General features: G+C 37.1%; 1 protein-coding gene across 33 annotated transcripts in view; it reads right to left on the bottom strand.

Annotated features, from left to right (window-relative positions):
• The window catches only part of shot (dystonin-like protein short stop), a 375,697-nt gene that overhangs the window by 35,670 nt on the left and 326,963 nt on the right, over nucleotides 1-13,064 (bottom strand). For all 33 annotated transcript variants that reach the window (XM_076129018.1, XM_076129022.1, XM_076129023.1 and 30 more), the window contains 16 exons: nucleotides 12,465-12,655; nucleotides 11,960-12,084; nucleotides 11,081-11,241; nucleotides 10,527-10,651; nucleotides 7,915-8,114; nucleotides 7,306-7,500; nucleotides 6,586-6,813; nucleotides 6,061-6,195; nucleotides 4,812-5,051; nucleotides 4,311-4,481; nucleotides 3,718-3,912; nucleotides 3,250-3,381; nucleotides 2,428-2,561; nucleotides 1,510-1,702; nucleotides 775-1,001; nucleotides 127-271 (listed from right to left, as the gene is read on the bottom strand). In XM_076129018.1, the coding sequence (XP_075985133.1) occupies nucleotides 127-271; nucleotides 775-1,001; nucleotides 1,510-1,702; nucleotides 2,428-2,561; nucleotides 3,250-3,381; nucleotides 3,718-3,912; nucleotides 4,311-4,481; nucleotides 4,812-5,051; nucleotides 6,061-6,195; nucleotides 6,586-6,813; nucleotides 7,306-7,500; nucleotides 7,915-8,114; nucleotides 10,527-10,651; nucleotides 11,081-11,241; nucleotides 11,960-12,084; nucleotides 12,465-12,655 (2,797 nt within the window). The remainder of the gene's footprint in view (nucleotides 1-126; nucleotides 272-774; nucleotides 1,002-1,509; nucleotides 1,703-2,427; nucleotides 2,562-3,249; nucleotides 3,382-3,717; nucleotides 3,913-4,310; nucleotides 4,482-4,811; nucleotides 5,052-6,060; nucleotides 6,196-6,585; nucleotides 6,814-7,305; nucleotides 7,501-7,914; nucleotides 8,115-10,526; nucleotides 10,652-11,080; nucleotides 11,242-11,959; nucleotides 12,085-12,464; nucleotides 12,656-13,064) is intronic.

Here is a 13,064-nt window from a genome sequence, read left to right as displayed (position 1 = left end):
GAACACCAAATATTTATAGCATGAGTATGACCTCAATAATAACAGCATTATCTACTAAAAATACACAAAAAGATTTAACCTGTCAAAAATACAAAAAAATAACTTAAACCATGTGATAATATTTACCTGGCACAGCTGTGGTCCAATCTGGTTGATGTTATCCAGGACTGGTCTGAACTCCTGTAGTTCAGCTTCGAGTCTCAAGATGTCTTCCTCGCGGGGCTCCACGGACTGCAGGCAAGATTCAGCACCCGCCATCCAGTCGGTCAGCCTGGTGAAGAAAATGTATTTTAGAACATGAGCTATCAATTTACTAAATTTCCTTCTTCTGAGGTATGGGCAGGTGATGTAGTGTTGAGTTTGACTGGTCTTCGTTTGATTCCCAGGTTACACAAATGGCAATTCGAAAATACTGATTATTTTCTTATTTATATATGAATATTTCTCAATATTGTCCGGAGTATAGTAATGTACGAGTATGGTAAAAGAACATGCCAATAAAATCAATTTGAGGCGTTCATAGCCAGTTGCGCTCACTGGTCCGTAACGATCTGTGGGTTAAGCACTCGCCGCGGTCAATCTATACGTGACCGCGTAGTGGTATTTGAACTGAGCGTCTCCGTGCTTCGGAGGGCACGTAAATAGTCGGTCCCGGTTGTTGTCTACTCAGATAACAGTCGTTAAGCCATGTCGAAGCCCTTTCGGGCAGCTCGAACAACTTTGACACTAGGTTGACCACTAACCCTACGATAACAAGAAGATCACGATACTAACCTGCCATGACTATTATACAGCTGCTGCACCAGCGGCAAGGTCTCAGAAGCCACTCGCAGTAGCTCAGCTCCGCGGCTGGTGAGCTCGTTGTACCTTCGCTGGAGAGCGTCCAGCTTGTCCTTCAGCTGCAAGGCCTCGTCTCCTGAGATGTGCTTCATCAGCTCCAACCCTGACTCCACCGTGCTGTCCACCGCTTCTTGTTTTGATGCTATCTCTTCGGTTTTTTCCTGGAAGAGACAGTTCGGTTAGCGATGTCGTGTTGATTTAGTAGAAAACTAGGTTTTATTCCCAAGATCAAAGATGTCTTATAACATTAAAAAAAGTAAACATTTTAAATTCGTTAAATTGAGTCTAATGTTTTGTTTCAAGTCTCTGAATATAACGAGATTTGGACATACAGTGTCCTTTAGTTTAATGAGAAAAATATCTAGTTAAGTTTATCAAAATCGCTTAAACGCGCTGAAAATCAACGTCGGAGTAAGTTAGTCGAAACGTTGATCAATACGATTATTTATAACATTAAAGACTCACTAATATTATATCAAAAATCAGAATGTATTTCATTCAAAATGTATCTTATTTTCTTTATTTTTTCAATTTTAAGTCCCTTATACTGAGCCAGCGTGGTAGACTTGGTCAATTAATGACTCGATCATTAAGCCTGACTCATTCCGGGCACACTACCCCATCAGTAAGACAGTACTAAACTAAAGTAATATAAGTAATTATACTCACAGCCAGCTCATCCATCTGTCTCAACAACTTCTCCATATGCACCGGCAGTATCTTCCGCTTAGCCAGGTACTGTTCCATGGAGTCCATCCAGGCGGACAGGTCTTGGTACGTCAGCACCAAGTGGCGGAGACCCTTGCGAGAGCTCTCTAGTAGGTCGCCGATCTCTAAACTGTGGTCTACTAGCGCTTGGTATCTGAGAAACGGAGGAATAAAGTTAGAACATGGTTGAGTAGAAAAGATAAAACTTGTGCTTTTGTGGTGCAAATTACTTGAGTACTTATTGAAAAAAGTAAATCCTATTGAATAAAAAATGCGAAATTAGTAATGAAGTAATCAGGAGGAGCAAAAATTACTATTGTATGAATTTTATGAAATTGGGTACACAGATAGATTCAAACATAGATTAATATATAGAATACTTTATCCAGGTTTTATCAACGTTGACGCACGCAAATGTAAAAAAAATCGCTATCTATACTAATATTATAAAGCTGAAGAGTTTGTTTGTTTGTTTGTTTGTTTGTTTGTTTGAACGCGCTAATCTCAGGAACTACGGGTCCGATTTGAAAAATTCTTTCAGTGTTGGATAGTCCATGTATCGAGGAAGGCTTTAGGCTATATATCATCACGCTACGACCAATAGGAGCAGAGTACCAGTGAAAAATGTTACAAAACGGGGAAAATTTTGACCCATTCTCTCTTATGTGACGCAAGCGAAGTTGCGCGGGTCAGCTAGTAAAATATAAAACCGATTGTTTGCGAATGATAGGAAATACCGCTGGATATTCGATTTTTGTTTATTACTTTTCTAAAATTTAAAGTACTTATACTCATTCGTATTTGTATTACAAACCTATTATCAAAACCACGCCTACCGTTCGTGCTGGTTTCTATATATACCCAAAGCTAACTCATTACCTGTCAGTGGCAGCTTGCAGTCTATCGGCAAGCGCCGTGGCTTCATCATCTCCTACCAGGCCCATGAGAGTGGATGCTGTTTCAGTAAGCTGCTTGAATGGAGGCTGCTTCGATAAGATGTCTTCGTGCAGGTTCTGTAATTAAAAATGTGTTACAATAGTTGTTTTCGGAATTTGTCACTTTAGAGCAGGGGTTCCCAACCTTTTCCTAGTGCGGGACCAGTTTTATATTATTCTTGTTAGCAGGGGCCACTATGTAAGTATACTAAAATAAAGAGAAAATTAAAAATTTTAAAATCATTCGCGTACCATATTATGACTCCACTAGTTGGGAACCACTGCTTTAGAGGGATCAGGTTTATTTCCCAAGTAGAGTTTTAAGTTACCTTTCTAAAGATATCCAAAGTTACAAGCCGTATGCGACTAAAATATCCAATAGATTAAGCCGTGCTAGTTGAATAAAACCAAGGCAAAAAGTATTTTTTTTCCTGTCAAGAAACAAGTTGTACCAGCCCGAGGTCTAGATGTTATAACTATAGGGTCTTTAGACTTTTGCGCCACATAAAATACAATATTGTCGCATTGACAGATAAATTTAATAATAGTTAATCTGCGTAATACTTATTCACCTGGCCATGACACACAACTCCTACGCAACTGGCTAGTTTCAATAAAACTGGCCACTATGTCCATTTACCAGCTAATACAGTAACACAAGTAGAAACATATCTTATGCTCAACTTTTGCACAACAGTCCAATTTCAAAGAAACTGGCCACCCTGTCCATATATCAGCTAGTACAATAACGCAAGTATAAACATACCTTATGCTCTCTGATCTTGTGTTGTATCTTCTCTTCATCAGTAGGCACGAGCTGCAGCGACTTCACCTTACGTTCAGTGGTGCCGAGCCATTCTACCAGCGGTTGCAGTTCCTCTTGGAATTGTTTAGCCACCTAAGAATAAACATTGATTTGTAAGTATAATGTGATAACTAAATATGACATCTTCATGAAACCTTTTGAAAATAGACATTCTTCGTTTTATTTTATTTTCAACTTGGTTTCAATGTTTTGAGCACAAGAGAACCGGTATATTACTGTTCTTGGATTGCCAGTTTCTGTCATATTATAAGAAAAACGTCGAATGCAGTTTTTACATGATTCCATGAATTAAGGTATCTTTAATATTAAAAGTAAATTTCTTCTATGGTCCAAAATTTTCTCCACTCTTTATACCAATTATTAAATCATTCTCAATCTCCATTATCAAATGCCATCTAATCTCCGTACCTTCATAGCCTGTTCGAGGTCGAGCATTCTTTGCTGGGCTCCGTTGGTCAACGCGTCGAACCTCTGCATGAGTCCCTTGAGCTGTTTCTCAATAGTCTTGCGCTCCCCAGGCTCGCAGCCGGCAGCCACCTCGTTGCCCATCGCGAACAACGACGACATCGAGTTCTGACGGTCCATCAGCATCTTCTTCAAGAACTGTGAAAGAAATTGCGTTTAAGTATGTGTTTGGTTTGTTTAGCAACAGTTTTGCCACTGTTCAATAAGTGCCCGTTAGGTTATCAGGTTGGTTTTGACAGTAGTTTTCATACTGCCTCCTATATCCATCGGATAGTTTATATGAAACTTATTCCTAACATGAAAACGGCCCTTGGGTATGCGATATATATTTTTAGACACTAATCAATTATTTGTTATCTCATTTTCTTGTCAACCGTGATTGTTGACTATTTTTTATACGTATTTCGTTATAATTTGTCACAGAAACTAAGTAGAATTTTAACTTAGTTTAAATAAATCGGTCTAAAACATGAAGATCTAGAACATTTCATCAGTCATTTTAGTGAAAACAAAAAATAATTTAAACTTAAACCTACCTTTTGTTCTTGAAGCTGTGCCTTCACCACCTTGTAGTCAGCGGAGGGTGGTTTCTGGTTGTTGACCATGTCCTCGGTGTCAGCCAGCCACTTCTCGAGCCCGGCGAGGGCTTCGGCGAACTTGCCGGATTGAAGCAGACCTACGTCTAAACGACGCTCGCGCTCGTTCGTCTATGGATAAAAATAGTATCGTTAGTTGTTTTTGTTTATGACTTATATTAACTTTTCTAAAACAGTGTTGCAAGAAAAACAATTGAATAAAGTCATTGAAAACAATAATTGTTAAGACAAATTAAACTATGTTTGCTGAGCTTAGCCTTTTTTCCATATTATACTATGTTTATTCAGTAAAATTACAATATTAAAAATCTGAAGGGTTTTAAAAAAATAATAATTGAGAAATATTAAGATGTCCCAAAACTATGTCTTAAATTTAATCTTTAACCGTAACAACAATTACCAGACAAAGCTCTATTCAAAGCATTAAATTGAAAGACCCACCTTCTCCTTCAAAGCGTTCCACTTATCATTCATCTTCTCCAGATCCTTCTCGAGCACTTGAGTGCTGACTCCTTGCAGCGCAGACCTGACGAGACCCTGGCCAATCTTGTTGCAATGAGCCACGTTCTGGCCTAGAGGCTCTAAAGTACGGCGCTTCAGTTCAGTGAAGTCTTTCTGTTGAGCTCGAATCTGTTCTACCTCCGATGATACCGGTTTAAGGCTGCGAACTTGTTCTGAGGCCTGTGAAAGAAAAGTTTAAATAATTATTTATAAAATTCAGCTGTTGTCAGTACATTGTAGTTTTAGGGGAAGTATGGTTAAAACGTGCTATTTGCATGTCAGTTTCATGACAAAATATGTGATACCAACTAAATTATTTTGTTGACCATATTTTCTGCAAATAAATATAGTTTGATAGTAATACTTATGTGAAAAGGAACGTACATTGAGTTAAGTATACATAATAATTCAAATAATGTACCCTATGTCGTACAAGTAAGGATCAAAATTGTATATAAGAACGTTAAATTGTATTGGTTGATTTAAAATCACAATTATTTACTAGACATTTCACATCGTGTAAAATAATATCGATGACCACATAGAATGGTTATGTGTTACAATATAACAGTGTAAACTATTATTAGTAAAACAAAAAGATAATAATACTTATGACCTGTTACTGATAAGTGGCAGGTAGCCACTCGAAAGAAGTAATATTTACAGGGACTAATGATTAAAAAGTTATCATAGTCATTTTGTTGAAGTATCATTTAAATTCCATTTCATTAATACGCAAATTAAATTTTTGGCGAAAATGACATTTCGAGTATATTTTTATTATAGACTCGATGTCTATAACATGAGACTAACGTTGTTAATGGAAACCTCTGCCTACAACTACTGGTATAATAGGCACGATGTCATCTATACATCGAGAGTTTATTATCTAATTTAAGTGATGAAATGTATTTGTTTACAAATATAGTAATTTTATGTTCTTCTTAAATGAAATCTCATTTTATTAGTACAACTAGCTGGTACCCGCTACTTCGTCCGCCACCTGAATTTTCCCACGGGAATGCGTCATTTTCCCGGTGTAAAAAGTAGCCTATGTCCTTTCTCAGGTATCAAAATATCTCCATACCAAATTTCATGCAAATTGGTTCAATAGTTTAGGCGTGATTAAGTAACAGACAGACAGACTAGAGTTACTTTCGCATTTATAATATTAGTATGGATAACTTACCTCATTGACATCATCCATGACGGAATCGTAAGCTTTGTAGAATGCCTCAAGTTTGCTCAGAGTATCATCTAAGTCTTGTTCCTTAGAACGAGCGCGTTCGTCTAACTTGGCCAGTTGTTTGCGAAGTCCTTCCACCTAAGAAAACATAGACGTAGTTATAATAAAGTTTTACTTGTAGAGAATAATATTATATGAAGAAATGCTTTGCAAAATAAAGATTATTGTGGTGCCTAACTAAATTAAAATAATTTTATTTAACTGTTGTTCAAAAAACAATTAACTGTAGTAGGTGAACGTATACGCACGTATACGTAATTAAAACTTTTAAAAGATACTAGCTAACAAGCTAAGTTTACAACCGCCAGTATTCCTTAAAATCTTACTCTTCCTTATTCAATTGAAAACCACACAAGAACTATATAGACAACTTTTAAAATTCATAATCTTAAGTGCCACAACTCATTCATACAAAACTCAACCCTATTACAACACGAAATACTTAAAACAAATAAAAAAATCGCCTACCTGGTCTCTAGTCTTAGCAGTATCAACTGTGTAACCACTATCGACTAGTTGCTCGGCGGCTCGTTCAGTATCGCCGACTAAATCATCAGCGTTTTCAAGCCGCTTGTAGAAACGGCCTATGTCGTCTAGCTGTTGTTTCACTGTCTTGATGTCTCGGCCCGGCGGCTTCATGCCGTCTAGTTCTTTCTCCAAGTCCGTTAAGTCGTGGGACAAAGATTTTACTTTATCCTGCAAGAGAAAATGTGGTTAGAAGTTGTTGCGAAGAAAAAATAAGGGCGGGTGTTCAGTTTTAAAAATATGAATGCATAGGATTGTTTGTTTAAATTTAGGTAATATTAATTTTAACCATTGGTGGCACAGTGGTTAAGGTCGCCACGCTATTACCATTGCGCCGGGAGATCGTGGGTGCGATTACCACACGGAAAAAATATTTGTACAATACATAATTTTTTTTTCTTGTCTTGTTGTACTTTGCGTTTATTGTTTGTATGTTTCTAAAAGTCCCGGCTAGACAAGATCAATTCTTAGTACGGGGGTTTTCTTTTTTATAAAAAAAGCTACTCGATTGAAGATCCTGCTTTATAAGTCTTTAAACGTTTTTTATATAATTTATTAAAGTTCATCAATAAAAATTCACATTTTCACGAAAATCGCCAAACTTCATTACAGTTTGCTGGCGTCATCTTAAAATATATCTATAAGATATGTAGCAAAACATACCTGGAAGTGCGACATGGCAGCAGCAGCTCCCGCCATGCGACCCTTGGCCTCTCCCGCCCGCGCCTCCAGCTCGTCGAGGCGGTCAGCGAGAGCATGCGCTTGCTCCTCCAGCACGCTGCGGGCTCGCGCCGCCGCGTCACGACCGCTGCACTCCAGGGCTAGCGATACTATGTCGTCGGCCGCTGCGTTGATACTCTGATGAAAGACATTATAAATTATGATTTTTAATAAAGACAAACGAAGCAAAGTGTACGAAACGTGCGACAATTTTCGAAATTCGTTCGTATTAAAAGGTTCTCAGAATCAAAGAGTTTGCTTAAAATCCGAAAAGTTATCTTGGACACAAGATGTTTTGAAATCGTGTGAACCTTCATGACGTCATTAAATGTGTATACAAAGAGTAGTCGATTCAATTACACCATCATAAAGTTTACTTTAAAAGTCTGAGTTTCTTGCCGTTTCTTCTCACGACCAACAGCTTTGCCTAAACGGTGGTAGATTTAAAATACTATTCATTCAAATACTTGCTAAAATTTTATGAAACACGAACTGAACTAAAATGATAACTTCAAAACCATTTAAAACCCTTAGTAATATATGTGCACGGACCTGCAGCGGTGCTCTGAGCGCATGTATCTGGTCGGTGAGCCTGGCCACGGCCTCGGCGGCGTGCGCGGGCGGCGCGGCGAGCGCCTCGACCAGGCGCTCCTCGCAGCGCTGCAGCGGCGTGTCCACCGCACGCACGCGCTCCGCGAACTCGCCCAGCTTGCGGGCTGTTGTCTCCAGGAACTCCACTTGTTGGAGCACTTCTGTTGGCGGGAAATATTAAGATTAGATCGTTTAATAATAAAAAAATATACAGTTATCATAATTATCTGGGGGCACGGAAGTGCCCCCGCAAGTCGAGCAAAAAAAAGCGGCACGGCCGTACCATCTTTTCTCGAAGCAATTCGGGCTATTTTCGACCCGCCTATAATGTCGTTGTGGATAAAACAAGAAGCCTGAATTTTCAGCAACTAATTATTCATTGTATAAACACGGTATATTTAAAATTTCAGTCAATTTGAACCAGTAGTTTAAAAATGACAACTTGTTAAAATTTTGAATTTTGTCACTCACTGATTCACTGACTCACTGACTCACTGACTCACCGATCATCAAAAGTCTAAGGTACTTCTAGCAGACTTAGAAGCTTCAAATTTAGAATACAAATAGGGTTTAGTGTCTTAATCATGGGAAAAATTCAATATTTTCTAATTTCAGTCCAGTTTTCTAAATACACTAACTGCAACATTAACTTTGTAATCCCATATAAATGTATAAGATTACAAGATTACATTTGCAGTTAAGAATAATTACTACTGCAGAAAATAATAAATAACTAGCTGACCCGCGCAACTTCGCTTGCGTCACATAAGAGAGAATGGGTCATAATTTTCCCCGTTTTTGTAACAGTTTTACTGGTACTCTGCTTCTATTGGTCGTAGCTTGATGATATATAACCTCGATAAACGGGCTATCTAACATTGAAATAATTTTTTAAATCGGACCCTTAATTTCTAGCTTTATAATATAAGTATAGATTATTTGTGCGATCCACAAATAATTGTTTTGTGTCTGGTTTTATAATATTAGTAGGATCTGTCTACCAAATTTCATCAAAGATTTTCAATAGTTCTTGTGTGAAGGTAGTTTGGAAGAAACAATCATGAGGAATGACATGTCCGACAGTTGTTTAACACAGCTCGTTAAAGAATGTTGCATTTAAGTTAATAAAAACTTTGTATGATACGTTTGTAGGGTTTTCTCTAAAACTACTGAATTATTTCACGATTTTTTTTACTAATACAAAGCTTTAATTATTCCTTAACAACAAAATATGCTTTTTTTCACGAAAAATATTCTCAAAATTATTTATATCTCTTAATATAACGAAGTCGCGCTAAGGCATATCCGCCATTAAAACAGTTGCCATGACAACGGATTTTTGTTATTTCAATGTCATCATAATATTGATTATTCGCGACTTCTTGACTTCACTTGAATTTTCCCGGGAAATGTGTCATTTTCACGGGGTAAAAAGTAGCCTATGTCCTTTCTCGGGTATCAAAATATCTCCATACCAAATTTCATGCAAATTGGTTCAGTAGTTTAGGCGTGATTGAGTAGCAGACAGACAGACAGACAGACAGACAGACAGACAGACAGACAGACAGACAGACAGACAGACAGACAGACAGACAGAGTTACTTTCGAATTTATAATATTAGTATGGATAGGTGTAGATAGATACATACTATACGAGGCATAACGGGAGGGGATATAGGGTGGGTAAGGGTGTTTAGCCCATGAAAATGAAAAACATTCTCATAGGAAAATATGTTGAATTATAAGAAAAAACGACTTTCCATACAAATTGGACTTATGTTCGTTCTACAAAAAGAAGTGAGATGCCACCAAAAACATTCTGTAAAAACCTCAAGTCTCGCAGCTCAGTCTTTCTGGCGTAAAAAGTGGTGAGATCTATATAATACCAAGTCGATTAATCTATTTCGTCTCTACTTAAAGGACCTTCTGTCTTAAGTTATTACATAAGTTATTATCATGCCAATATTAAAAATATTTTACGTTTAAAACAAATAGATCGACTTGGTCATCGCATGAAAACACAAATTCGCCATAAAATTTCAGGAGCATTAACTTCTCGTCGTGCTGTGTAGTGTAATACATACAAATCATGCGATGGCCAGGGCGGTCTATTTGTTTTAAACGTAAAATATTTTTAATATTGGCATGATAATAACTTATGTAATAACTTAAGACAGAAGGTCCTTTAAGTAGAAACGAAATAGATTAATCGACTTGGTATTATATAGATCTCACCACTTTTTACGCCAGAAAGACTGAGCTGCGAGACTTGAGGTTTTTACAGAATGTTTTTGGTGGCATAGTCTATTTTTGATGAGTACACCTGAAATACACGAATTAAAACAGTACACAAGGCTAACGATAATATAAATTGAAACTGAATGCTAAATTTTAGCACCATTTTTGTTTAAAAATTGAAGAAATCAAAAGTGTTGTAAATAACTACGTTTATGGTTTTGAAAGCACATTCGTCAGCATACAAGAAAAAATGCGAACTTAAGTGTCTTATATTAAATAGAGTAAAACATTAAAATATTTATTTTATATAATCAATAATAACAAGGGAGTCTTACCATTGTTAATCCTGTCCCATCTTTCCTTCATGGAGTCGAGCAGCTTCCTCACAACCTCCTGGTCGACATCGCACGAAGATATGAACGTCTCCCCGAGGGTCTTGTTGTTCTCATATTCACCAGACCTAAGATAATACTCATAAGATAATATCGAATCGAAATCGTAGAAGAAAGTCAGTTTCTTTTTCAGAAAATGTCGGTGGATCGAGTTATTTATTTTTCGATTCCTTTTTATTTTTATGAAACTACGTAATCTAAGTATTACATTATAAACTCAGCTACAAAAGACGCTTGATAACTACATAATTTCAAAACCTCTTCATTTCAGAAATGTTAATCAATACCAGAACAAAATAGTATTTAAACATTTCTATCACTGTCAAAAGCTTATTCAACGGAATAATATACAAACTTTGGAATAAAGGGTTTCGATAGATTGAATAAGTTCAGCGACTTTAAGAGCTGACTTTATTTTAAAAAAGCTACATTTAATTAAAGTTATTACCGTGCTATTAAATTTATCATGTTTCATAATATTCGTAATAACTTCTCACCTCTTCCAGATATCATTTCTGATCTGCTGCAGTTCTCTGAGCTGCTTTTCCACTTCCTTCTTGGTGAAGGCGGTGGCAGGGAGCTTGTTCAGCCTGTCCTCGGCGTCCGACAGCCACGGGGTGAACGACTCTTGCGCCTTGTGGAACTTGCGACAATGCTCCTGTTGAAATAGAAATAGATTCATGTAGATTTTTTATGGTATGATTTTTTGTATGGGAAAAAGTTTAATGTGTGGTGTTGAAGTGTTGTTGTTTGTGGTGTACTTGGCAAGTAGTAAAAAGGTAGGGTTTGGAACGACGGCATGTCTTTTTAATGGAAATACAACATATTATCAGACGAAAAGTAATATCTTTGTACAACGAACCGACTAATTTTCATAGCGTGTGTAAAGTTCGTAGTTACCATAAACTATGTTTCAGTTTTGTATTTTTGTCTTCCAAGCAACGACAATTTTATTTTGCGGGCTCTTAGCCCGAAATTGTTTGTTATTCCTATGATTGCTGAAGCGTGAACACTAAAGTCGAATATCTCATAAATAAGTAAGCACTATAGTTTTATAGAAATACTAGCTGACCCGCGCAACTTCGCTTGCGTCACATAAGAGAATGGGTCAACATCTTCCCCGTTTTTGTAACATTTTTCACTGGTATTCTGCTCCTATTGGCGGTAGCGTGATGATATATAGCCTATAGCCTTCCTCGATAAATGGGCTATCTAACACTGAAATAATTTTTCAAATCGGACCAGTTGTTCCTGAGATTAGCGCGTTCAAACAAACAAACAAACAATCAAACAAACAAACAAACAAACTCTTCAGCTTTATAATATTAGTATAGATTACATAACTATAATAGTAAATAATAAAGGAATGAACATACCATAGCGGTCTGCAACCTGGTGTGTCTGTCGACAGTCTCCCGCTTGAGCTTGTCCCATTGCGTCTGGATCCTGTCCAGGTCTTTACGCAAGTTCTGATGAGCTGGCTTCTTCTCCATTTCACGACCTGAACATAGACATAATAATAATAATTATCAATGCGTTTAAATTATTATTTCTTTAGCCGTTAATGCAATTTAATGACGACTTTGGCGAAGTAATCAAAGTGGAATACCACCATATAGGTTATGAATTTGATTCCTACACGTTATGAATCATCAATATATTTTGTGAGATCGAAAAGTAGTTTCGTATTAAATACAGGAGTTGACTAAAAAAATGTGTTATCTAACCGAACATGGTTTAAGAATCATAAGGAAAAATAAGTCCATCGTTGTCTTGATCATATTCATATAGAAGATACTACTGATATTGAAATATTCCGCTTGTACATGAAGCTCGATCTTTGACTCAGCGAATGACACTTCACAGCAGTTTCCCACATACCTTTGTCCAACAGCATGATAAGCTCGTGTTCTCTCTGCGTGAGCTCTCTATACAGCGGCTCATGTCGTTCGAGCTGTTGTTGCAGCTTGTTGATGTCGGCCGACACCAGCAGGCGGGCCGGCAGCGCGCCCAGCTCGGACTGCAGCCAGCCCAGTGTGCGGGCCACGTTCTCTTCCAGGTTACGACCATCCCTAAAGGGGAGAGGAGAATTAGGATAAATATGGAGTTAATTTTTAAAGAGTATATGACCTTTTTTCTACTTTTTTAGATATTCACAACAACTTTTATTACATAGTTGCTCTGTCAACTATATAATTAAAATTGTTACTTCAAGATATGAAATGATAGATATTTGTGTTTCAGATACGAATAGCGGTTGTTAATCGTATATAAATATAATCCTGTATATAGCATCGGTAATGGTTCCGTAAATAATAAAAAAAAAAAATAATGCCTTCGTTTTCGTGTAACGATGCTGTATGTTCAATACATACAGCATCGTTACACGAAAAGATTATGCACACGTAATGATTAAAGTAAAAGAAAATACATTGCCAGTAAAAAAAAAACGAGTACCCTATTCCTTGTTACATTTTAAGA

Source organism: Anticarsia gemmatalis, chromosome 22 (assembly GCF_050436995.1).
Source record: "Anticarsia gemmatalis isolate Benzon Research Colony breed Stoneville strain chromosome 22, ilAntGemm2 primary, whole genome shotgun sequence".
Lineage (NCBI taxonomy): Eukaryota > Metazoa > Arthropoda > Insecta > Lepidoptera > Erebidae > Anticarsia > Anticarsia gemmatalis.
Note: the sequence above shows the minus strand (reverse complement) of the source record. Positions and strands in the feature narration are given on the sequence as shown.